Here is a 27,244-nt window from a genome sequence, read left to right as displayed (position 1 = left end):
AAAAATGAGTTATCAACTGTCTCTAAAAATAGTTTTTTAAATAGTGATTACTAGTTGTAAAATTAATTTAGAGGATCAGCACGATTATAGTACCTCATAGCACGATAACGAGGTCGGTACCATAAATAGTTGGCACCTGGGCATCCAGTAATGAAGTATATGATGGCCAAAAACCGGATCCTAGGATCTGCATGGAAGAAGCATTTAATCTAACTAAATAACATAAAATAATTTATTAAAATCATATGATTATTAGTAATAAAGCTAATTGCAAATGAATTAAATTTCTCTCAACATACTTGCCCCTGCAATCCAAGCAGCAATTGTACATATGATGTTCCAGAAGAGACATATGACCAACCCTGCATGAGAAATGCGCAAATATTAGTCAAAGGCAATACTTTTGAAAACCGATAGTCCTTATAGAGTGATTCTGTAAGTAATTGGTGCATTTACTGGCTTCGTACCTAGGAATGATGCAAAAGCAACATACTGAATTCTCTGCAAGTGCACAGGTATATCGTTTGAGATGTCAACATGGATGATGGGGAAGAATGGTGGCCAATTTTTTGGCTCTATAAAAACTCCAGCTGTGCATACAAGATGGGTGAGGATAAAAAATTACGAGACATTTCATGGGGTAAATGGTACATGCAGGAGTAGTTTACCTCTTGCAAGAACTTTCCTTCTTTTTATTTCCTAAAGAAAAGAACACAATGTCAACCGCAAATATAGCGAATTGAATAAATAACTTCACAGCTATGTGTAAAATTAATTGCATAGTTAAGAAAAAGAAGGCACATCATAGACTTGATTTAACTTGTATGTACCTGTTCTCTCCTGTTTATCTCGGCCTCTTTAGCCAAAAGTTCTTTCTCCTTTTTCTTTAGGTCCTGGATTTTGTAGACAAGCTCATAAAAGGACTGGATACTCATATTAAAAGAAAGAAAGATAGAGGAGCTGCCATGGTAAAAGGAAGACTCCAATACTAGCCCCTCCCCTATGGCCTGCATTGAAAATTCTTATATAGTAAACTAGCCTTCATCACTACCACAAAAATAGGCTTATATGCCGGTTCATCACTACCGATTTCTTACAAGCCGACAGTGATAGAATATCACTACCGGTTCATATTATGAACTGGTATTAAAAGGCCATTTGAAAAGAATCGGCAGTGAAAATCAACTATCACTGCCAGCTCTAACCACAAGCCGACAGTCACAGTATCACTTCCGATTTATGTTATGAACCGCTAGTAAAACCTTGACTATCACTACCAGTTGGTAGCTAAAGCTGGCAGCAATAGCCAAGGTTTCACTACCGGCTCTAGCCACGAGCCAGTAGTGTTACTAGCCGGCAGTGATAGTATTACTGTCATCCACTATCACTGCCGGCTAGTATTACTATTGATTTGTGTTATGAGCCAGCAGTGAAACCTTAACTATCACTACCGATTGGTGGCTAGAGCTGGCAATGATAGCCAAGGTTTCACTACCGGCTTTAGCCATGAGCCGGCAGTGATACTAGCTGACAATGATAATGGATGACAGCTTACTTTAAAAAAATCATAACTTTTTCATGCGTCGGGATAAATTTTATATCAAAATTGTAGCCCTCGACGAGATCTACAACTTTATATTTGAAATCTTTTTCATTTGATGTCATTTAGATATCCAAATAATCGTTTGAAATTCAGACAAAACATGTCTAAAGGATTGCATATGCTAATGGTATCACTAGTACTTCTGTGGTGGGATGGTAAGGATGTATCGCACGAGTTGAGAGGTTCTGAGTTTGAGTGCGATGAACCGCATGCACGTGTATTTCGTTCGAAAAATCGCGTGACTTGTGACGGTGCTGGCGTGGGGGTTCCTTGGGTGCAAATAATATATATTTTTTTTCAATTTTTTCATCCTAAAAAGATCGATTCGGCATCCAATTCAGCCGGCAGTGACTGTCGGTCCGAATGTCCTCGGACCGGCAGTGTTAATCGGTGACTATCACTGCCTGTTGTCCACTGCCGACTCCAAAACCAGTAGTGAAACCCCTTTTAGGCCGGTACTGAAGATGTTTTTTAGTAGTGCATGTAAATTAACCTATAACCTTGGGCATTCAAAAGACATTAACCACTACAATTTTTTCCCTCACTTTGCTCAAATTTTTTAACATTATGGCTGGTTCATGAAGTTTTGTGATATATAATGTTCTAATCCTAGACCCAGTGCATGAGCCTAAGTTTAACCTTTTATAAACCTTCAAATTCTTTTTTTCATTGATGATACATTCACAATATAAATTATTTAGAATATTAGATTCTTAGTTCACATTTTACAGTTAAATTCCTACATATACTTTGCAGAATTAATTTGGGAACTTATTAATATTTTCTTCCACTACTGCACTTGTACATACTGTGTCAATGATTCTCTAGGACAAGTACAACAAATTAACAATAGATTAGGTGAAAAGAAGGATATCAAACTACTCCTTAGTTACCCTGAAATGGAAATATGGAATTATACGACAGGTGGAACATATAAGGTCGAATTTTTTTGCAGAATGATTGAAAGATAGTAAAAAACCAACAAATACAGCTAAATACAGAAAAATGATTGAAAATTTTAATACAAATAAAGCAAGCAGTCTAACAACCTTTTTTGTATCAAGAAGGATATCTACAGATGCACCAATGTCATTGTAGAAACCAACTGGTTCAGGGGGAATGGAGTTGGGCGTGGATGCTACATGAATACAAAGATATTATCAGATCATTGCACACAAAATAATAGCTAGAGCAAAGACTACGAAATGCACATAAATAATGTCAGTGCACAACAAATTACTTTGAAATGTGGATCTTACAATTATGATTTGTTAATGTTAATTTTGGTGATTTGACAACTATGTGTAAGTTATGAAGTAATCTTTGGCGATCATGATTTGCCACTACTACAAAAATGGCATAAGAGTATCGGTTGAAAAACAGCTTCAGTACCGGTTTTTCAACCGAAACTCTTTACTTGGCACTGGTAGTCACTGACTATCAGTGCCGAGTCTAGAATCAGTACTGAATTTTTTTTTAGTGCCGGTTCATGCCTCCAACCGGCACTGAAAAAGGTTCCAGAGCCAAAAAAAATAAACGAGGCGGCTTGATTTCGAATCGGCTCAGCTGCCAGTACCACCGGCACGCACCGTCGCCACGCCCACTCCTCCGTCAACCTCCTTGAAAGTGCATCTAGGCCACATAAGTGGGTTTTGGTTTATTGATGACAAAACGATTAAGGGACTAATATGTTTATTGAAGCTATGAACAGGTTTTAGTCTTATTTGTGAAGACACACGATGTTGACATCCCTCGAAAAGAAAAGAGAAGCGGTTTGTAGTACTCAATCGGATTTAATTTGTTTTATCTTTAAAATTGAGTCTAGGATAGCCGTACTATGAAGAGGGATACAATTATTAGCTTTTATGGTGTCTCAATGCTCAAAGTAACCTAAGACACTGGGAAAAATAGGCAGAATGTCCTGAGTCCGGAGTCTCTGGTGTTCACCGGATATTCCGGTACTCAGTGTTTTAGGCCGGAGTCTCCGAGAGAGACTCCGCCAGAGAGTCTTGTTTCCGATTTATTTTTAATTGTTCGGAGTCTCTGGTGTTCACCGGATACTCCGGTAGTTAGTGAATTTTGGACCGGAGTCTCCGAGAAAGTCTCCAGCAAAGAGCCTCGGTTAAGCCTTCAATTTTAAAAAAACCGGAGTCTCCGGTGTTCACTGGATACTCCGGGTAGATGAAGTTTTGGCCAGAGTCTTCGAGAGAGACTCCGCCAGAGAATCTCAGTTAGCATTACGGGATACTCCAGTACCTGGAGAGGCCGGAGAGTCTGGTGAGTCTCCGGATTATTTCTTCGTGGTGACTAAGTCCTACGTGGAGACTCCAGTGTTCACCGGATACTCCGGGCAGTCAACAGAACCGTAACGGCTAGTTCTGACACTGTTCTGAGCCCGTTTTGGATTTCAAGCTGGAGACTCTGGTGTTCACCGGATACTCCAGGGTAGGTGAGTTAGAACAGTAACGGCTAGTTTTTGAGAGTTAGCTATATGTACCCCCACACCCCCCTAGCATTTGAAAAAGCTTCCTAAGAGCATTCAAGAGCCCTCCAAATATCTCTAGTGCTTTGTTTTGCACCAAATTTGAGAGATTGTGTTTCGAAGTGAAATTGAGTTGTTGAACATTGAGTTCGTCATCAAGCATACATTCGTGATCTTTTCTCTTGGAGCCTCGTGCTCCTAGACGGCAAGGCGTCACCTGTAGAGCACCCAACTATTGTGGAGTGCCACGGGAAGTTTGTAATCGCCATCGACTTGAGTAAGAAAACCTAGCTTGATCTTTGTGGTCGCTAGGAGAGGATAGGGTTGGAAAAGACCCGGCTCTTTATGAGCTCCTCAATAGAGACGTAGGTACTTTTTTGTGAGGTGGCCGGACTCTGGGATTAATTCGTGTCTCCTCATTTGTGCAGGTTTTACTAATTGTTGTAGTTTTGGGATTTTTCCCAAATTTTAGTACTTGTGAGAATCTTACTGTTTGATATTGTTGTTTAAGCAATTTACTCTTAGTAAAACTAGTGGTATCTCTTACGCTCAAGTAAACTTGCTTAGATTCATTTGTTTTCGAAATCCTGTATAGCCTGGATATTTCAGACTAGACCGGATACTCCGGACAGACCGGAGTATCCGACCTTCACCAGAGTATCCGGCATCTGTTTAATCCGCTGTTAAGTTTTAATTTTCAGAAACGCCTATTCACCCCCCTCTAGGTAACTTTAAGTACATTCAATTGGTATCAGAGCCCAACCTCCTCCAAGGCTTCACCGCTTGGAGGAAATCGATATGTCAACATCCAGAAGCCCGAGGGGTCCAAAAGATGATCCATCGAAAAATGGTGATGGTAATGGTAAGGGAAAGGGAAGTGAAATTCCTTTCAATTATGATCGTTTAAATTCTTCGAGCAATTACATCTCCGTGCCATCCGGGCGTGCACCATTCTTTGATTGTACACATTATACCGCTTCGAGGCACAAAATGAAAATGCATTTAGTATCTCTTCATCCAAGTATTTGGAAGATTGTTTGCACAGGTTTTGACTTGCCGGATAAAGATCAAGAGCTTACCTCAAATGAAGAGCAAAATATGCACCACAATGCTCAAGTTACAAGTATCTTGTTTAGTGCCTTGAGTCTGGAGGAGTTGAACAAAGTAGATGGACTAGAAGAGGCTAAGCAAATTTGGGACACTCTCCAAGTTGCATACGAAGGCACTACAAGCGTGAGAGGGTCCAAGATAGAGCTACTAGAGGGCAAGCTAGGAAGATTTGTCATGGAAGACCATGAAACTCCCCAAGCCATGTATGACCGGATGATGATGCTTGTAAACAAGCTAAGAGGGCTTGGGAGTGAAGACAATGATGATCACAAAGTGGTGAAAAGATTGCTTAGAGCTTTTACTTCTAGAAATCCCACTTTGGTGACACTTCTCCGAGAGAGAGGAGACTACAAAAGGCTCACACCGAGCGATGTGCTCGGGAGGATACTTGCCCATGAGCTCATGGAAGAAGAAGCCAATGAAGTGAAGATTTATGCCAAGAAAACCTCAACCTCCAAGAACAAGGAGGTTGCATTCCAGGCAAGCAAAAGCAAACAAATTCAAGAATCAAGTACAAGTGAGGAAGAAAGCTCTGAAGATGATGAGATGGCCTTCTTTGTGAAAAGATTCAAGAAATTTATGAGGAAGGGTGGCTGCTCCAAATACAAGAGAGACATGCCCAAGAAAAGAACATCTAGGAGGGCATGCTATGAATGTGGAGAAATTGTTGATTTCATAGCCGATTGTCCCAACAAGAAGAAGGGAAAAGACAAGGAAGACAATAAGAGCAAGTCATTCAAGAAGGACAAATACAAGACCCACAAGAAGAAATATTTGGGTCAAGCACACATTGGAGAGGAGTGGGATTCAAATTCTAACTTCGACTCCGATGATGAAGGAGTTGCCACTATTGCCATCTGCGAGTCTACACCAAGAAAATCACTCTTAATGAGTGATGATGATGATGACTCCCCCAAGTGCTTCATGGCTAAAGACCGCAAGGTAAAATATCAATCCAAGCTCCTAGATAGTGATAGTGAGTATGATAGTGATTGTGATAGCTTGTTTAAGGGCTTAAATAAAAATATCATGGCTAAGATAAAAGAACTAATGGATACAATAGATAGTCATGAGGAGACCCTTGAGAGACAAGAGGACTTGCTCATCCTTGAAAAGGAGATAAACCTTGAACTTGAGGAGCTCCTTGGTAAAGAGAAGGAGAAAATTGAAAAATTATCAAATTATTGTGATTTGGCCAATTCCTCAATTGCTAGTCTTAAGAGTAACAATTCTAAGCTTCAAGAGAAATTATCATGTTTGGATAAAGATTATAAAACTCTTGAAATGCAAATTGATACCCTTAAGAGTAGCTCATCCAACTCTAATGAAGCAAACTTGCTATCTAGTGCCTCCAGTAGCAATGTGTGCTCTCGTTGTTTCAATATTGATATAAATGCTTGTACCACTAATGTTGAATCTTTGCAAACATTACAAAAAGAAAATGAGAGGCTAAATACCTTGGTCAAGTATGGGTGCATCAAAACCTATAAATCAAAAGATGCACTCTACAAGACCATTCAAGCCAAGGACAACAAACAAAAGAGTGGGCTTGGATTTAACCAATACACAAGCAAGCCAAATGGTCGTGTGATGATGAATGGAGTGGAATGCCTCAAGTTCATCAAGGGAGGAAAGCAAGATGGTCACACGGCTCAAGCAAAATAACCAAAGGCCTATGCTCCTCAATCCACATTTTATGCCTCTTATATGCTCAAGAGAAACCACTGTGGTAAAGTGGTTTCTCTTTATGTTGCTCCCCGCACAAAAGATAGAGTTGTCAAAAGGAATGTGTGGGTACCAAAGGTTCTTGTGACTAACGCCAAAGGACCCAAACAAATTTGGGTACCTAAAATAAAGGCATAACTTTGTTTTGTAGGCATACTCCTCCGGTGGATCAAGTTGGGTCATTGAGAGTGGATGTACAAATCACATGACCGGAGAAAAGAGTATGTTTTCATATTTTGAACAAGATGGAGGACCTCATGAAAACATCGTCTTTAGCGATGATGGAAAAGGAGAGGTAATAGGCTTAGGTAAAATTGCCATTTCCAATGATCACTCTATTTCAAATATTTTGATAGTCAAGTCTCTTAATTATAATTTGTTATCCGTGTCACAATTATGTGAAATGGGTTATAATTGTCTTTTTACTAATGAGGGTGTGATCATCTCTAGAAGGGAAGATGCCTCAATAGCTTTCACTGGTAAGTTAAAAGGTAAACTTTATCTTGTTGATTTTTCAACGGATGAAGTGAAGCCTAAAACTTGCTTGATTGCTAAGTCTAGCATGGGTTGGCTATGGCATCGCCGACTAGCTCATGTTGGCATGAGGAATTTGTCTAAACTTCAAAAGGGTAAGCACATCCTAGGACTAACAAATTCTTTTGAGAAAAATAGAATTTGTAGTGCTTGTGGGAAAACAAGTCGGAGCACCTCATCCAGCCAAGAATGTGATGACAACTACAAAGCCATTAAAGCTTCTCCACATGGACTTATTTGTGCCGATTGCCTACATAAGTATTGGCGGTAACAAATATGATTTGGTTATTGTTGATGACTATTCTCGTTTCACTTGGGTATTCTTTTTGCATAACAAAAGTGAAACACAAGGCATATTCAAAAAATTTGTAAGAAGAGCCCAAATGAGTTTGAAGTGAAGATCAAAAGGGTGAGAAGCGACAATGGAAGCGAGTTCAAGAACATACAAGTTGAAGAGTTTCTTAATGAAGAAGGGATCAAGTACGAATTCTCGGCAACCTACTCCCCTTAACAAAATGGAGTTGTCTAGAGGAAGAATAGGACTCTAATTGAGTTGGCAAGAACAATGCTTGATGAATACAGAGTATTAGATCAATTTTGGGTGGAAGCAATCAACACCGCATGCCATGCCATCAACCGGTTGTATCTCCACAAGATCTTGAACAAGACCGCATATGAGCTCCTAACTGGTAACAAACCGAACGTTTCTTACTTTAAAGTCTTTGGTAGCAAATGCTTTATTTTGAATAAGAAAGCAAAGAGTTCTAAATTTGCTCCAAAAGTAGATGAAGGCTTTATGCTTGGTTATGGATCAAATGCCTACGCCTATTGTGTTTTCAACAAAATCACCGGTTGTGTTGAAATCGCGAGAGATGTGACATTTGATGAATCTAACGGCTCCCAAGTGGAGCAAGTTAATCCTAATGTGCTAGGTGATGAAGAAATTCCAAGCGAAGCAATCAAGAAGATGACAATTGGTGAAATCAAGCCTCTAGAACCACAAAAGATACAAGTGACTCAAAATAATCAAGATCAACCATCTTCATCAATGCAAGTGAAGCCATCAACATCATTCCAAGATCAAGGTGAAAATCAACCTCAAGACCAAAATCAAGCCTATGATGACTCAAATAAATTCTTAGATTATGAAGTGGAAGACATTCAACATCAATCTCAAGTGCCACACCCACGTGTTCATCAAAGCATCCAAAGAGATCACCCGGTGGACAACATACTTGGTGATATATAAAAAGGGGTAACTACTCGCTCAAGAATTACAAATTTTTATGAATATTACTCTTTCGTTTCCTCTTTGGAGCCTTTGAAGGTAGAAGAAGCTCTTGAAGATCCGGATTGGGTGATGAACATGCAAGAGGAGTTAAACAACTTCAAAATGAATGAAGTCTAGTCCTTAGTGGAAAGACCGAAACATAAAATGTAATTGGCACAAAATGGTCTTCTGCAACAAACAAGACGAGAATGGGATATTAACAAGGAACAAGGTAAGGTTGGTTGCTCAAGGCTTCACACAAATTGAAGGTTTGGATTTTGGTGAGACTTATACTCCCATAGCTAGGCTTGAGTCAATTCGTATATTATTAGCTTATGCTACTCACCATGATTCCAAGCTATACCAAATAGATGTGAAGAGTGCATTTCTTAATGGACCAATTTCTGAATTGGTATATGTGGAGCAACCACCCGGTTTTGAAACTCCATAAGACGCTCTATGGGCTAAAGCAAGCACCAAAAGCATGGTATGAATGCCTTATGGATTTTCTTGTTAAAAAGGGCTTTGAAATAGGCAAAGCCAATTCTACTATTTTTACTAAAAATGTTGATGATGATTTATTTGTTTGCCAAATATATGTCGATGACATTATATTTGGTTCTACTAATCAACAATTTTGTAAAAATTTTAGTAGAATTATGACAAAAAGGTTTGAGATGTCAATGATGGGAGAATTGAAGTTCTTTCTTGGATTTCAAATCAAACAACTCAAGGAAGGAACTTTTATTTGTCAAACAAAATATATCAAAGACATGCTCAAGAAGTTTGACATGGAGAATGCCAAACCCATCAAGACACCCATGCAAGCCAATGGTCATCTCGATCTCAATGAAGACGGCAAAAGCGTGGATCAAAAGGTATATCGCTCCATGATAGATTCTTTACTTTATCTTTGTGCATCTAGGCTCGATATCATGCTTAGTGTGTGCATGTGTGCAAAATTTTAAGCTGCTCCAATAGAGTGTCATTTAGTGGCCGTTAAGAGGATTCTTTGATATTTAGTTCATACACCTTACCTTGGCTTATGGTATCCTAAAGGGTCATCCTTTGACCTTATCGTCTATTTGGATTCCGATTATGCCGGTTGCAAAGTAGATAGAAAGAGTACCTCGGGGACTTGCCAATTCTTGGGTAGGTCCTTGGTGTCTTGGTCTTCAAAGAAACAAAATTCCGTAGCCCTATCCACCGCCGAAGCCGAATATGTTGCTGCGGGAGCTTGTTGTGCTCAACTCCTATGGATGAGGCAAACCTTGAAAGATTATGGCCACAACATGACCAAAATTCTACTTTTGTGTGATACTGAGAGTGCCTTCAAAATAGCCAACAACCTCGTGCAACACTCAAGAACCAAGCACAAAGATATTAGACATCATTTCTTGAGAGACCATGCAACAAAAGGGGATATCGACATTCGCCATGTGAGAACCGAAAGATAACTAGCCGATATCCTCACTAAGCCATTAGACAAGCAAAGGTTTTGCCAGTTGAGAAGTGAATTAAATATCCTAGATTCTCGCAACGTGGCTTGAACTGTTGCATACATTTGATTGTTATAGTGTTATAGCTTTCATAGCTAGGAGTTTGCAAAAATTGCATTTTGTGTTCTATTTTTCAAAATATTTGATTCATTGCTCTTTTGATCATAATTTGCTACTTGTGATCATAGTTATGTAATGATGCTTGTTGGCTGATCACAAGTGCTAAAATAGTCTTATATGTCCAACTATTCATCTCCCAAAAAATTCCTCCTCGAATCTCAGCAAATTCTCAATTCTGTCACAGTTCCAAGTGCCAGAATGTTCGGTCTTCACCGGAGTATCCGGTACCTGATACTGTTCACGTATTCGCTGAATTTTGTCCAAACTCTAGAACTCAGAATGTCCGGTAAAGTGTCAGGTCTGGAGTCTCCGGTCTATACCGGAGTCTCCAAGCTCTCCAGACTTTGTATCCCTATCCTACCCGAAAGTTACTTCTCCCCTCCACATACTTCTCCTTTCAATCTCTCTCCTCTCAAGCAATCCCCTCCGGCGATTTTCATCATCTCTCATTGTTTCTCTCTCAAATCCAAGGTCAGAATCTCCGGACTTCTCTATTCTTCAATTCTTCGGAGTATTTTGCCCTAAAAAGGTACTTTTTTGAAAAATCTCCCGATCTCTCAATGCCTTTCTCTAGAATCAATTTCCTCTAGTAGACTTACTCAATATCCATCTTAGAACTTATTGCTCCAACAGTTTCATCTTTTGTTGGCTGAATCCCGGGTTTTGGGTTTGCTTCCGGCTCTCCGGAGTATCCAGTGTTCACCGGATACTCCGGCCTCTAATAGATTTTCTGGAACATCCCATTCTTCATGCAAATCTTGCCATATCTTAAATCCATCTCTCTCATGTATCTCAGGAATCTCAATATGGCGGGAGATAGATATGTGCAAGGCCACACCTTCGAGAGAAAGAAGAAGCAAAGGAGTGATATTCGTTCACAAGAGCAAAGTGCTTTGGCACAATCAGAGGATAGTGGTAGCGGGCATGCAAGCGGTGAGTGAGTTCGGAAAGTGGTGAAGAAAGTGAAGTCACCTCAAGCCACCGGACGTGGCATTCGTCTTGAAGAAGGAACTATTGATGAAGGATCTCAAAGAACAAGTGTTGGTCTAGGCAAAACAAAGAGTCAAGTTGGCAGAGGTCGAGAAAGTGGAAGAGGAAGGGGATCAGCTCCTGTGACAGCGGGAAGAGGAAGAGGAAGCTTGCCTTCTCGAGAAGAGAGAGGCAAAGGTATTGCCATGGGAAGTAACTCTGGGTCTCCTGATGATTTTGAAGAAGAGCATGAAGAGGAGCAAGAAGAGGATAATGTGATAGGCCCTCTGAAGCTTCACAGACCCATCAAAACAACTTCACCATTTGAAACCCCAAGGAAACAATCAACTACATGAAGCATGCTTCGAAGGTAAATTCTGAGAGGCATGTAAATCCTTTTGAGTATGAGAAGAATGCCATTGATTATTGCTTTTGGACTGACTTCCAATCGGATTTCTACGAGATAGTCATTCTCACCAAGAAGAAGCCCATAACTCACATACAGTGGATAGATTGGGATTATATGGCACAAAAGAATGATTCTATGTTCAATGAGATCATAGCTGCCTGCGAGCACAAAAAGGTGAAGAACATCATGGCATTTAAATATGATTGGTGTGAAGAAGTAATAGCACAATTCTATGCCACAGTCTGGTTGATGGAGCAGAAAACCCTTTCATGCACTGAATGATAGAGGGAGAGCAGTATAAAGTGAGTTTTAGAGCTTCTGCTCACCACTTTCGGTTTGATACTCGTGATACTCACAAAGATCAGATTCATAATGAGCATCAACTCACTTTGGAAGAGTTGGGTTTGATGTATCTCAATCATGGAAGGGTTGAGTTTGGAAAACTTACTGGTATGAGGCCTTTCTATAGATGTTTGAACTCTCTTTTTCGGCTCACTTTGACACCCAAGAGCGGAGATGCAACCATGGTGCAAAGTATTTCGAGAAATCTTCTCGCTGCAATGTCCAATGACCATGCACCATTCAGCATTGCATACTTTCTTTGGGAAGAGATAGTCTTTACTTCCAAATCACCTGTCAAGAGCTGTGGATACGCTCCGTATATCATGTCCATCATTGAGAGAGTATACAACAAGACATTTGTGAAAGAGATCAAACATGAGCCATATCGTATGAGGCCTCCGAACATTAAAGCTCCCTCTCCATCGCCATCTCCACCTCGTGTTCCCCCGAGCACTAGAAAGATTGCTTCAAGATGTGCTCCACCACAAGGATCATCTTTTATCAAGAGTGCTCTTAAGGCCATATTCAATATGTGCACTCACAATGCCACTCAGATTAAAGAGCAGAATGCCAGACTAAGAAAGATGGAGAAGCGCTAAAAGGCCATGTATGCTTCAATGAATCTTCAGCCACCCTGCTCTCCCATTGCTTCAGACGAAGCAGAAAGTGCACCCGTTGAGTTTGAGAATCCTTGGGCTTGGTATGAGGAAGCCCAAGCAGCTGCTGAGAGCTCCCAAGCGTAGCATGATGATGATTCCTCCGATGCTGAAGACGTCCCTGCAGCAAGCTCTTCTCACAATGGTGACAACGATGGAAGCGGTGATGACGACGACGGAGATGATATCTATGAGGACAGCAATGATTAGTCCCTCTCCTCTTTTTGGTGCTTGATGCCAAAGGGGGAGAGATGTCAGTTTCTTTTTTCCAGCTTTGTAATCTTTTCTTTTCATCGTAGTTGGACATTAAGACATATGTATTGTTTGTGATGAACTATGTGGCATGTTTAAAATTTGTAAGAGATTTTATGTTAGTGTGATGCTTGTTTAGTTTGTCGTGTTATGATTCTTAGATTGAGTGATATATATCTTGTCATATGTATCATGAATATCTTTTGTATACTCAATCTTGCATCCCACAGATCCTAAGATATAGGGGGAGCTTGATGAGGACATCACTCTTTCGGATACACACACACCGAGTATTCCGTACTGCGCTAAAATCATCGCCCAAGACACATACGGACTCCATTTTTGACGTTCTACACATGGTTGGAAAGCTAAGGAGATAGGCTTTCCAATGGGACTGGTCCCATATCCAAATTCTTTATGAGTCAACAGGAATTGTCGAAACAAATGGACATCCAGAATCTATCAGGCTGCTGCACCACCATCTTTTGGGCCGTGTAACGTGTTGGAGTCCATTAGGGACGCGCCCAGGGGTCCTTGACCGACCCTAGTCTCTTATATACAGTAGCCGCCACCCCAATTAGGGTTGGGTTTTGCTTAGATATTGATCTACACACAGATTGTGAGATTTTTGCTCTTGTTCCGGACCGACTAGGCCGCCGCAAGTGTTTGTGGAACCCCGACTTCGAGTGCTTGAATTCTATTCGCAATATTTCAGATTGCATCTTCTACGTTCTTGCTTGTGTTCTCGATACGCCTGCAGGGATTGAGCCTTCTTGGCGAGGTCAACCGCGTGACACGGTTGATAACCAACGGAGCTGTGGTGTAGTGATTGCAAGGGAGACGATCTGTTTGAGTCAAAGCCTTTGGATCATCAACGTCGAGTTCTCCACCTACCGACTTATCGCTACTTATCGGAAGATCAAGCCTACAATTCGGTCAACTGGTATCAGATTTTCAGGTTGCCCGTTAGGTAATTTCATTTTCCCCTTTAGATTAGTCTATTTTTCATTACCTAGAGTCCAGAAAAAAGCCAAAAAAATTCCGTCAATTTCCGCTGCCCTAGAACCCTTTGTGCCTTTGCAATTTTTGTTTTCAGTTGCGCGTTGTTGAGTTTGTATCCGTGGTCGAGTCTTGTTGCTGGTTTTAGAGTCATGTTCTTGGTCTTTAGTCAGCGCTCCATGCTATTTTGATCACGCCGCTATCCCATCGTCACCATCCCCACCAACAAGTCGAGCCACCACATTATTCGATTTGCCACCGCGAGCCGCCTTGTGTTACTTTCCGCCCCGCCAACCCTAGATAGGTCGCAAGCCGTCTTGTATCAATTGCCCTGCCACCACTGCTCTCCTTATTCATCTCGCGCTCCTATTGCTTGCCATACCTTAAAGAGGCCAATTTCTGCAAGAGGTGCTTTGAAAAAAAAACCTTAACTCGACAGGGGTTCAGTAAAACGGCCATAACTTTCTCATACGGACTCGGAATCAGGCAAAAAAAATTTTCACGAACATCTACAGAAAAAGTTACATCCGTCGCTCTCCACTTTGTTGGGTTCCGCCAAAAAAGTTTTTCCCAAATTCGGCTCGGAAGACTGAGTATTCGAGCCACGAAGTTTCCGCACGCTTTCAGAGAACATGCTTGATTTTCTATAGGCCACATCTTGCATCCATTTGAGCTGAAAATTTCTGTGGTTGTTTCTTGTGTGCTCCTAGTTCAAAAAAAAATCAGAAAAATACGAAAAAAAAATTCGTGATTCCTACTAGTGCTAAAGACAAAAAAGAGGAGCACATAGAGAACACCCAGATAATTGTGCTGTTTGCTGTATCTTTCTCTGTTCATCCTATTTAGCTTTGTTTCAGCTATTGTGCTAGGACTAGGGATACGTGATAGACCAGCAACTGTGATTCATACTTTGGACACTTATTTAGCTTTGCTCATCTGATTACAGTTCTTGCTAATCCTTGCTACCATATTGTGCCTTTCCAAGCTCCACCTCCTTTGATCCAAACAGGTTCACTCTTGCAATCATCCCACGCTTCCAGACTTGTCACCGGTTGTTCCTCCTTGCTGCATTGGTAAGAACATTTGTAAGAGCGTGGTAAGACGCTTGAGTGTGTGTGATTCCACCTTCCACCACCTAGTAGTTGATAGGGATAATATTGTGTTGTCCTTTGTTTTCTACTAACCATGTCAGGTGATGGATCTCCGTCGGATTTTAAGGATTGTGTGTCCAAGGAAGAACTCAACAAAGCCTTGCAGGATCATACTAGACTATTGAAAGACATTAGAACAAGCATTGCTAACCTCGTCACGCGAGTCAACGACCTTGAGTTGCGACAGCCACCACATGATGATGAACATTCACATGATGATGATACTAATAATGGTGGCCAAGAAGATGGTGAGGTTTTTGTTGGGCAAGATGCGCGTGCTGAGCAACGTCCTCGTGCTGAACAATTACGTCGTGACCAACAACAACGTCGTCAAGGTAACGGAGGTAATAATGTTAATCGCAACGGTCACGATGATTCTTATTCTAAGATTAAGTTTTCAATGCCTCCTTTTGATGGTGCATATGATGTTGATGCTTATTTGAATTGGGAGATGACGGTTGATCAAAAGTATAGTTCTCATATGGTTCCTCAAATGCATAGAGTTAGACTAGCCACTTGTGAGTTAACGAATTATGGTATTATTTGGTGAAATGGTTTAGTTTCTAGTGGCTTAGAACCTGAATCATGGCCTAGACTAAAGCGTGCCATGCGCAATAGATTTATTCCTCCTGATTATACACGTGAATTGAAAAAAAATTGCAGTGCTTAAATCAAGGTTCTAAATCTGTGCATGATTACTATCAAGAGCTTCAAATTGCTATGCTTCGTTGTAGTATACAAGAGGATGATGAGGATACCATGATTCATTTTTACTCCAGTTTGAGACGTGAAATTCAGGACCTTGTTGATTATAAAGATTACAATACTACCAATAGGTTGTTCCATTTTGCTATCTTGGCAGAAAAAGAACTGCAGGGTCGACAACAGGTGCAGAAATTGCGGAACAATTTTGGGAGTACATCTACTTCACGAGTACCACCGGGACAAGCAACAACATTCCTTTCTACATCTACACGATCTACTGCCCCCTCCTCCAACACTCGGGCGCGTTCAGCAGGAGCACCACAACCATCACGTGAGGTGAGCAAATCTACTGTTTCGCAGGATCCAATACCAAGCTCTTCTTCATGTGCAGCTACCACGGGTCGTACAACGGGCATTGTGTGCCGTCGCTGCCAAGGTATTGGCCACGTCATGAAGGATTGCCCAAGCCAGCGAGCATACTCTACAACAGCAGATGGTGGATATGTTAGTCATAGTGATGTTGAGGAAGAATATGCATTTGAAGCTAATCTTGCAGCTGATCATGACATGGATAGTGAGGGGAGGAGATTAGTGGTACCGCTGCCATGGAGAGTTATGCAGCACGCACCTTTATTGTGAAGCGAGTTTTGAGTTCTCAAATGGGGCAAGAAGAGCAGCTACAACGCCATAATCTATTCCAGACATTCCTCATTGTCAAAGATGCACGTGTTCATACCATAATTGATGGCGGGAGTTGCAACAACCTCTTGAGCTCCGATCTTGTGAAGAATCTTTCCTTGCCAACACGTGCACATCCTCATCCATACTACATTCAGTGGTTCAATAACAGCGGTAAAGTTAAGGTAACATAATTTGTGAGAGTACATTTTTCTATTAGTTCCTACCATGACTATGCTGATTTTGATGTAGTGCCTATGCAAGCATGTTCACTTTTGTTAGGCCGCCCTTGGGAATTTGATACCGATGCTACACATCATGGTAGAAGTAATAAATACTCTCTCATGCACAAGGGAAAGAAAATCTCTTTGCTTCCTTTGACACCTGTTGAAATTGTGCAATGTGATAAAGCGCTAGCTGAAAAAGAAAAGAAAGAACATGTTTTGGAATCTAAAAATCAGCAAGTAGCTCAATCTGTTTTCCCACCTAAGAAAGAGAAGAACACACCTAGGTCCGAAGGTATTAAGTTAAAGGGTGGTGTTATGCTTGCTACTAAATCTGACCTTGCTGAAATTCAAGATAATGATATTTTGTGTTATGCTTTGGTATGCAAAGAGGTTTTATTTTCAATTGATGATATACCTAGCTCTTTGCCTGCTGTTGTCACTAACCTTTTGTAGAAGTATAAGGATGTCTTTCCAGCTGAGATACCCCCGGGGCTGCCACCATTGAGAGGGATAGTGCACCAAATAGATTTGATCCCGGGAGCGACTTTGCCAAACCGCGCTGTATATAGGACCAATTCGGAGGAGACTAAGGAAATTCAACGACAAGTCTAAGACCTTTTGGACCGTGGGTACGTACGAGAGAGCCTTAGTCCTTGTGCTGTTCCTGTTCTTTTGGTTCCTAAGAAAGATGGTACATGGCGCATGTGTGTTGATTGTAGAGCCATTAATAATATCACAATAAGGTATCGTCACCCTATTCCTAGGCTAGACGACATGCTTGATGAGTTGAGTGGTTCTATTATTTTCACGAAGATTGACTTACGTAGTGGTTACCACTAAATAAGAATTAAATTGGGAGATGAATGGAAAACTGCTTTCAAAACTAAGTTCGGTCTATATGAGTCGTTAGTGATGCCTTTTGGTTTAACTAATGCACCTAGCACTTTCATGAGATTGATGAATGAGGTTTTACGTGCTTTCATAGGAAGATTTGTGGTGGTGTACTTTGATGATATTTTGATCTATAGCAAGTCACATGAAGAACACATTGATCATCTACGTGCTGTTTTTACTGCTTTGAGAGAGGCACGTTTGTTTGCTAACATTGACAAGTGCACCTTTTGCACGAATAGAGTTGCTTTTCTTGGCTATGTTGTTACTCCACAGGGAATTGAAGTGGATGAAGCTAAAATTGAAGCCATCAAGAGCTGGCCAACCCCTGGGACTATCACACAGGTGAGAAGCTTTCATGGCCTTGCATGGTTCTATCGGCGTTTTGTGAGAGATTACAGCACCATTGCTGCCCCACTCAATGAGTTGACAAAGAAGGGCGTTCCGTTCCAATGGGGGCCAGCAAAGAACAAGCTTTTAATACGCTGAAAGAGAAGCTTACGCATGCACCTCTACTCCAACTTCCGGACTTTGGTAAGACTTTTGAGTTAGAATGTGATGCTAGCGGCATTGGAATTGGAGGAGTGCTACTACAAGGAGATAAACCCGTTGCTTAGTTTAGTGAGAAATTGAATGGGCCATCTCTGAATTATTCGACTTATGATAAGGAGTTGTATGCTTTAGTGCGAGTTTTAGAAACATGGCAACATTATCTTTGGCCCAAGGAGTTTATTATTCATTCTGATCATGAAGCTTTGAAACATATTAGAAGCCAAGCCAAACTGAACAAACTTCATGTTAAATGGGTTGAATTTATAGAGTCATTTCCTTATATCATTAAACACAAGAAAGGTAAAGACAATGTCATTGCAGATGCGTTATCTAGACGTTATACCATGCTGTCCCAACTCGATCATAAGATTTTTGGGTTAGAAACAATTAAAGGATTATATGCTACTTATTTGGACTTTAAAGATGCTTTTGAACATTGTAAATAAGGAAGAGCTTGGAATAAATATGTGCTGAATGATGGATTGCTATACTGTGCTAACAGGCTATGCATCCCAGCTAGCTCTATTCACCTATTGTTCTTGCAGGAAGCGCATGGAGGTGGTTTGATGGGACATTTTGGAGTGAAGAAGACCGAGGATGTACTGGTTGCTCACTTCTTTTGGCCTAAGATGAGGCACGACGTCGAGCGCTACGTGGCACGCTGCACTACTTGCAATAAAGCTAAGTCTCGCTTGAACTCACATAGACTTTGTATGCCTCTTCCTGTTCCTAGTGTGCCTTGGGAGGATATTTCTATGGATTTTTTTTAGGATTGCCTAGGACCAAGAGGGGGAGGGATAGTATATTTGTCGTTGTGGATCATTTGTCAAAAATGGCACATTTTATACCTTGTCACAAGAGCGATGATGCTACACACATAGCTGATTTGTTTTTCAGGGAAATCATTCACTTGCATGGAGTGCCTAACACCATTATTTTGGATCATGATGCTAAATTTTTGAGCCACTTTTGGAGGTCACTTTGGAATAAACTTGGGACAAAGCTGCTGTTTTCGACGACATGTCACCCTCAAACCGACGGACAAACGGAGGTTGTGAACCGCACATTATCCACCATTTTGCGGGCTATTTTGAAGAAAAATTTGAGGATGTGGGAATTGTGTGTACCCCATATTGAGTTCGCTTACAACAGATCAGTTCACTCCACCACCAAGGTAAGTCCGTTTCAGGTAGTGTATGATTTTAATCCCCGTGCCCCTATTGATTTATTTCCTTTACCAACATCCGAGAAATTGAATCTTGATGCTAAGATACATGCTGATTTGATTCTGAAAATGCATGAGTTGACTAAGGAAAATATTGAAAAGATGAATGAGAAGTATAGAACTTATGGTAGCCAAGGTCGGAAACATATTACTTTTGTAATTGGTGACCTTGTATGGTTACATTTGCGCAAAGATAGGTTTCCTGATTTGAGAAAGTCTAAATTGCTGCCTCGAGCTGATGGTCCTTTTAAAATTGTGGAAAAGATCAATAATAATGCATATAAGCTTGAGTTGCCTGCAGATTATGGGGTTAATCCCACATTTAACATTTCAGATTTGAAGCCTTACTTGGGAGAAGAAGATGACACTGTGTCGAGGACGACTCCAATTCAAGAGGGGGAGGATGATGAGGACATCACTCTTTCGGATACACACACACCGAGTATTCCTCCAACAATAGGTCCATTGACACGAGCTCATGCACGTCAACTAAATCATGAGATGAGCTCGTTCCTTAGTGTTCCTTTATATTTTGATAAGGATGGGATGCTACTGAATAATTATGATGTTTTGTTACTTAGGAACACGGGAGAAGACCAGCAAGGGCGCCCAAGTCAAGGTGGAGATCCAATCAAGTTTGAGTCCGTTTCGGAGTCCAGGAACATACTGCACTAAAATCGTCGCCCAGGACGTATACGGACTCCGTTTTCGACTTTCTACACATGGTTGTAAAGATAAGGAGATAGGCTTTCCAATGGGACTAGTCCCATATCAAAATTCTTTATGAGTCAACAGGAATCGTCGAAACAAGTGGACGTCCAGAATCTGTCAGGGTGCTGCGCCATCATCTTTTGGGCCGTTGGGCCGTGTAACGTGTTGGAGTCCATTAGGGACGCGTCTAGGGGTCTTTGGCCGACCCTAGTCTCTTATATACAATAGCCGCCACCCCAATTGGGGTTGGGTTTTGCTTAGATATTGATCTACATACAGATTGTGAGATTTTCGCTTTTGTTTCAGACCGACTAGGCCACCGCAAGTGTTTGTGGAACCCCGACTTCGAGTGCTTGAATTCTATTCGCAATATTTCAGATTGCATCTTCTACGTTCTTGCTTGTGTTCTCGGTACGCTTGCAGGGATTGAGCCTTCTTGGCGAGGTCAACCGCGCGACACGGTTGATAACCAACGGAGCTGTGGTGTAGTGATTGCAAGGGAGACGATCTATTCGGGTCGAAGCCTTTGGATCATCAACGTCGAGTTCTCCACCTACCAACTTATCGCTACCTATCGGAAGATCAGGCCTACAATCCCGTCAGAGCTGTTGCAAAATTTTCTTATAAATATGTGCATTTGAGCTAAATTCAAATCCTCAATCAATGCACACATTTAGGGGGAGCTCGCAATATATTCTAGAATTCAAAATCTTTTTAATTCAGCTATCTCTTGTAAGCTTTAATCATGTTGTCATCAATCACCAAAAAGGGAGAGATTGAAAGTGCATCTAGGCCCCCTAAGTGGGTTTTGGCTTATTGATGAAAAATGATTAAGGGACTAATATGTTTATTGAAGCTATGAATAGTTTTTAGTCTCATTTGTGATGACAAACGATGTTGACGTCCCTTGAAAAGAAAAGAGAAGTGGTTTGTAGTCCTCAATAGGGTTTAATTTGTTTTGTCTTTGAAATTGAGTCTAGGATAGCTGTACTATCAAGAGGCATGCAATTGTTAGCTTTGATGGTGTCTCAATGCTCAAAGTAACCTATTAGAACCAATAGTTGACAGATACATTCACCTACGGACACCGGGAAAAATAGGAAGAATGTCCTGAGTCCGGAGTATCCAGTGTTCACCGGATATTCCGGTACTCAGTGTTTTAGGCTGGAGTCTCCGGGAGAGACTTCGCCAGAGAGTCTCGTTTTCGATTTATTTTTAGTTGTCCAGAGTCTCCTGTGTTCACCGGATACTCTGGTAGTTGGTGAATTTTGGGCCAGAGTCTCCGAGAAAGTCTCCAATAGAGAGCCTCGGTTAAGCCTTCAATTTTAAAAAACCGGAGTCTCCGGTGTTCACCGGATACTCCGGGTAGATGAAGTTTTGGCCGAAGTCTCTGAGAGAGACTCTGCCAGAGATTCTCGGTTAGCATTTAATTTAAATGACTGGAGTCTCCGGTGTTCACCGGATACTCCGGTACCTGGAGAGCCCAGAGAGTCCGGCGAGTCTCCGGACTGTTTCTTCGTGGTGACTAAGTCCTACCCGGAGACTTCGGTGTTCACCGGATACTCCAGGTAGTCAACAGAACCATAATGGCTAGTTCTGACACCATTCTGAGCCCGTTTTGGATTTCAGGCCGGAGACTCCGGTGTTCACCGGATATTCCAGGGTAGGTGAGTCAGAATAGTAACGGCTAGTTTTTGAGGGTTAGTTATATATACCCTCACACCCCCTAGCATTTATTGCTTGCTGTTGCTACTGAGCTCCACTTTGAAAAAGCTTCCTAAGAGCATTCAAGAGCCCTCCAAACATCTCTAGTGCTTAGTTTTGCGCCAAATGTGAGAGATTGTGTTTGGAAGTGAAATTGAGTTCTTGAGCATTGAGTTCGTCATGAAGCACACATTCGTGATCTTTTCTCTTGGAGCCTCGTGCTCCTAGACGGCAAGGTATCGCCCGTAGAGTACCTAACCATTGTGGAGTGCCACGGGAAGTTTGTAATCGCCATCGACTTGAATAAGAAAACCTAGCTTGATCTTTATGATCGCTAGGAGAGGATAGGGTTAGAAAAGACCTGGCTCTCTGTGAGCTCCTCAACGGAGACGTAGGCACTTCTTTGTGAGGTGGCCGAACTCCGGGATAAATTCGTGTCTCCTTATTTGTGTAAGTTTTACTAATTGTTGTAGTTTTGGGATTTTTCCCAAATTCTAGTACTTGTGAGAATCTTACTGCTAGCTATTGTTGTTTAAGCATTTTACTCTTAGTAGAACTAGTGGTATCTTTTAGACTCAAGTAAACTTGCTGAGATCCATTTGTTTTTGAAATCCTGTATAGCCTGAATATTCCGGACTAGACCGGATACTCCGGACAGACCGGAGTATCTGACCTTCATCGAAGTATCGGACATCTGTTTAATCTGCTGTTAAGTTTTAATTTTCAGAAATGCCTATTCACCCCCCTCTAGGCAGCTTTAAGTACATTCACTCCTCCGCTTGCTCGAGCCACTCCCATCAGCTGCCGCTCCATCCACTTGCAAACCCTAGCAATCCCAAATCGAAGAGCAATCACAACCCAATCCCCAAATCACATACACCACAACATCATAGTCCAATCCCCAAATCGAAGAGCAAACCCCAAGAAATCTCTCGCATTCAAGTGTGCAATTCGCATGCTTTTAGCCAAACACAGAAAAATATAATCACTCCTAATTAATCCAATTACCAAACGAAGACTAAAACGAGGCATTGGGGATGGCCTCCAACTTCATTCAAGAGCCCTACAACATAGAAAGTGTCAAGGGTAAATCCCTGATAGTGATTCTGAGGTGTATCGGACAGTGGGTGCATGATCTTTGTTCGGGGAGTGCCTACTAAATCTGCTTGTCTGTCACACCTGGTTTTAACGGCCAAAACCAGATTCAGCTTATGTGTGCCCAGGATGTTCAACACACATAAGGACGTCACAGGTGAAGTAACAAAAGCAATACTTTAACTTACAATCGTTAAACTCTTACACAAAGTCTTCACCTAAACAACTCTACTAACCAATCTATTACTATTAAACGATGGCAGCGGAACGAAAGCATTGGCGACCAAGCACTCCACAGGCACCGACTGGAAGACACACTCCTAGATCACCAGGTCATCATCTTGAAAGTCTTGAAAGTCTTCCACTGAGCAGCATATGTATTGTGGGAGATAGTAAGGGTGAGCACATGGAGTACTCAGCAAGTGTGGGAAAATAATGATATGCAGGCTTTCAACAAGAATAGGCTATCACATGGTATTTTTGCATAAATGCAAGTAAAGAAAACATATTTGGACTCAAAAGAATTAGACAGTTATTAAGTGAATGTAACCCATACAGTCCAATACCAGCATACAAGGCTCCCCACCTTGCACACCATAACCGTCTAGTACTCCCTGTACTATAACCAAAACTATAACCATCCAGTATTCCCTGTACCAGAACCATAACCAAACTCATAACCATTCCACCACCAACTAAACATGTGAGGATCCAAGTCTCTCATATCCGTGAGCACGGCTGTTATAACAGTTTTACACTCTGCAGAGGTTGTACAACTTTCCCACGAGTCGTGATTTCATCACCTGCAAGCAGATGACTAAAGTCTCCATGTTGCAATGCCGGCCAAGCACTATACACACGCCAGTGGTGTGTTTCCAGGAGATCACTACGAAGCCTTTACAAAGAATCCTCCCAGTATGTGTCACCAACACTACAGGTTTCACTGCTAGGTGCTACCACCTAGAAGCCCCCTCTTGTGCCATGTGGTTTCTGAGAATTACCTTCTCTCATCCACACCTCCCTTCTAGCCCACACAACACTGGAAGAACCCTAATTAATCGGCTAAGCCTTCCCATATCAGTCTCGTGTTTGTACGAAACTTCTCGGGTTGTCGCTCCACGAACCAGTCCTTACTTAGGTTACTTGAGCAAACACTAAACCAACATTATAACCATGACAACCAACAAAACCACTTTGCTCAAGGCCTAAGATTCCATGTTGCTAGACCATTAACACATTAACGACTATTGTTGTATATGTTCATTAGTCAAGATTATGACACTTCTCAACATCCCAAAAGCATGGCTAAGCAATCTACCCACAAAGGACACCTAACCACAAACCATCTAGGTTCCAAGGGATGATAAGGGAAAATCTAGGGAAAACCCTAACATAGGTGACTACCCATCATATTGACACTGCATGCAATTTTGTAAAACAAAATATTTAAAAATATAGGTTCAATATGATCAAGAACACTTGCCTTCTCCTTGCTGCTGCTCAGTGTATTCTTGCTCCTGGTCTTGATGTTCTTCAAACTGATCCGGGGCGTTGACGATTAATCGCACAATAACTGGCAAAGCACACAAACAAAACATACTAAGAACAGAGCACAAACTAGAGAAACAACAAGACAAAACCTATCTAGAAAGATAGAGCTCGGAGAAACGAATCTATCGGCGCAAGAAAATTATGCTAAAAACAAAATTAGGGTTTATTTTAATTAAGAAAATGACTTAATTGTAATTATGGAAAAGTATAGGGACTTTTTTTTATAAAAATAGAGGGACCTATTTGTAATTATGGAAAAGTTTGTAAAAATAGAGGGACCTATTTGTAAAAATAGAGGGGCTTTTAGGTAATTACAGAAAAGTTCAAGGGTCTAATTGCAAAAGAGCTATTTTCTGGAATTCTTTGGAATTATCTTTGTACTGGAAAAGCTTGAATTGCTGACTGGGTAGATGACTGGGCATATGGCTGATATGGCATGGTGACAAGGACGACACACATGCAGATAGGCTGATATGGCAAAGTGAGGTGGCAGCCGATGTGGCACACGCGCTGACTAGATTAAAGAGGCGACACGTGGCAACTCGCTACTGGCTACTGAAGAGGTATAGGTGCGATCTAATCTCGGCCGTTCGGACTAGATCGGACGGCTCAGAGAGGGAGGGGCTGCTGAGAGGATGAACACGGTTGAGCCGAGGGGATCACGGCGGCGATCTCGCCGGAGATCGGCGCAGACCTCGTTGCCGGCGTCGGTCCTCGACGGCGAGCGGCAGATAAGCTTCAGGAGGGTAAGGGGATTCCGACTGAGGTCTTATCTCGGGTGGCGCGACACGGGAGAAGTCCAGCGGCAGTGAGGAAGGTGGCAACGCACGGAAGCTCGTCGAGAAGGGGTCTCCGGCGGCCGGGAAGCGAAGAAAAAGGTACCGGTGGGTTCGGAGGTCGATGGAGGAGCTTCTGGGCGGCTAGTCGGCGGCAAAGCACAACAAAAATAGCGAGTTGGCGAGCTCGGTCGACTCTAATGGCGGCGGCGGCAGGCTCTCGGTGATTCAGCGAAAAAGAGCACAGGAGGCAAAGGCTTTTGGCGAGATGGGACGGAGGGGCGTCGGGTGGTATTTATAGGCGGATGACAAGGAAGAAGGCGGCGGCGCTGCGGTCTCGTGCTCGGTTCGGACTCCGTCCGGAGGTAGGAGATGGTCCTGACCCGCGGGACCCACATGGCAGTTACTCAAGCGAAGGCGGCACGGCAGAAGGAGTGTTCGCGGGCAAGCGCGGGCGCGTGCGGCTGGCTGGGCCGGCTCGGGAGCGCGGCGCGGCCCAGGGCGAGCGGCGTGAGGCGGGGAAAGGAATGGGCCGGCATGGAAGAGTGGGCCGAAGGAGGAAGGGCGGCCCAAGAGGGAGTTTAATCTTTTCTTTTTCATTTCTTTATTCCAATTCTATTTTCTATTCTTTTCTAAACATTGCTAAATCTATTCTCAAGCAAACAATTCAAATAAGACAAACAAAAACCTAAATGCCTAACTCTAACATGAATGCATTCAAACAAATAATAATCCTAATTCAAATTTGAATTTAACATTTAGAAATTAGGTTTTATCCTATGCTATTTGTTTAAACTCAAATTAAATCTAGGAAAATTTTAAAGAATTGCAAAATTTGAAATCAGGGTGTTACATTGTCTGTGTGACTCAAGGACATCAAGGATTATCCAGATTCTGGCCCTCCTTAGGGTAATAGCCGTACATCCTCTGTATTCTTTTCTTGTGGTCTAAGTTAGTTACAGAATGGTGTTCCTGCCTAGACTTCTCCTCGGGCTGAATCCCCTTTACAAGCCTAGTACTCCTCCCTTTATATATCAGAGGAAGAGAGGATTTACACGTAAGTCACGACATAGACCCAGGCCTAGCTAGAGCTTCCCACCTAAGGCCATCATTACTAAAGCAGATGTATCCCATTTTCTCTACGGCGCTATAGAGCTTGTCCCATCGCTCCACTGCCAACCTCATCCCTGTCCCCACGCGCTGCCTGCGCACCTGCAAAAGACCTCCTAACGCGCCTATTAGGCCATCCCGTAGCATTTAATGCTACGGAACGGGACACGACAGCTCTGCGCCGACCATGCCTTGGTCGACCAGAAAGAGGACATGGGGAAGGGAAATACTCGAGTGAAAAAATATTTATTATGATTAGACTGTTTAGACACATACCTGTCTCGTGACCAGAGAAGACTGGATGCGGAGCTTGGTCGGAGAGCCTAGTTGCGTGGTCACTGGCTGGTCGCGCGGTCGTTGGCTGATCGCGCGGGGTGGTCATGGTTCTGGACAAATGTGGCATACAACACCTGCTGATATCTTACCGGCGTGGGTCCACCCGCGAGGGGACCACACTATTCTTTCTTTACACCAACAGAATGTAACAAAGGATTAGCTAACATGAACAAATGAACAAACTTTCCAATATGAAGCAGGAAGAAGAATGGAAAAGGGGTGTTCAACCATCCTAGAATAGCTATTTTTAGCATTGTACCTCATTTGCCCACACAAAAATCATAGATTTTGAATGCTCAAAACTAATAATCGTATCCAAAAACAACAAATCAGGGCGAAATGCGCATGAGCGAGCAAGGAGAGGAGAATTTCTCACCTAGAGAATAGCGGGGAACTTCTTGATGAGTGTAACGCGCGGGGTGAGCTCCACGTACCTCTCGATTGTGTTCCTCTCCCTGGACGGCCGCTCAACCATAAGTATTGCCTTCTTCGGTGGTAGAGTCTTCTTCTCCGCCTCCCCCTTCTTCCGTTGACCCCGCTTCTTCTCTGGTTGCTGCGGCAT

At 42.2% G+C, this 27,244-nt stretch overlaps 1 protein-coding gene across 1 annotated transcript; it reads right to left on the bottom strand.

Annotated features, from left to right (window-relative positions):
- Positions 1-62: 62 nt before the first annotated feature.
- On the bottom strand, positions 63-27,244 carry LOC133914662 (secretory carrier-associated membrane protein 4-like). Its single transcript, XM_062357717.1, has 8 exons — positions 27,117-27,244; positions 26,623-26,732; positions 2,653-2,741; positions 831-893; positions 669-699; positions 468-590; positions 300-362; positions 63-187 (listed from the first exon to the last, which is right to left on the bottom strand). Exons 1-8 carry the CDS (start codon positions 27,242-27,244, stop codon positions 63-65), a joined length of 732 nt encoding a protein of 243 aa, XP_062213701.1.

The sequence above is a fragment of the Phragmites australis genome, chromosome 4 (genome assembly GCF_958298935.1).
Source record: "Phragmites australis chromosome 4, lpPhrAust1.1, whole genome shotgun sequence".
In the NCBI taxonomy this organism is placed as follows: Eukaryota; Viridiplantae; Streptophyta; class Magnoliopsida; order Poales; family Poaceae; genus Phragmites; species Phragmites australis.
The sequence above is the reverse complement of the archived record's forward strand: the minus strand, read 5'-3'. Positions and strand labels throughout refer to the sequence as shown.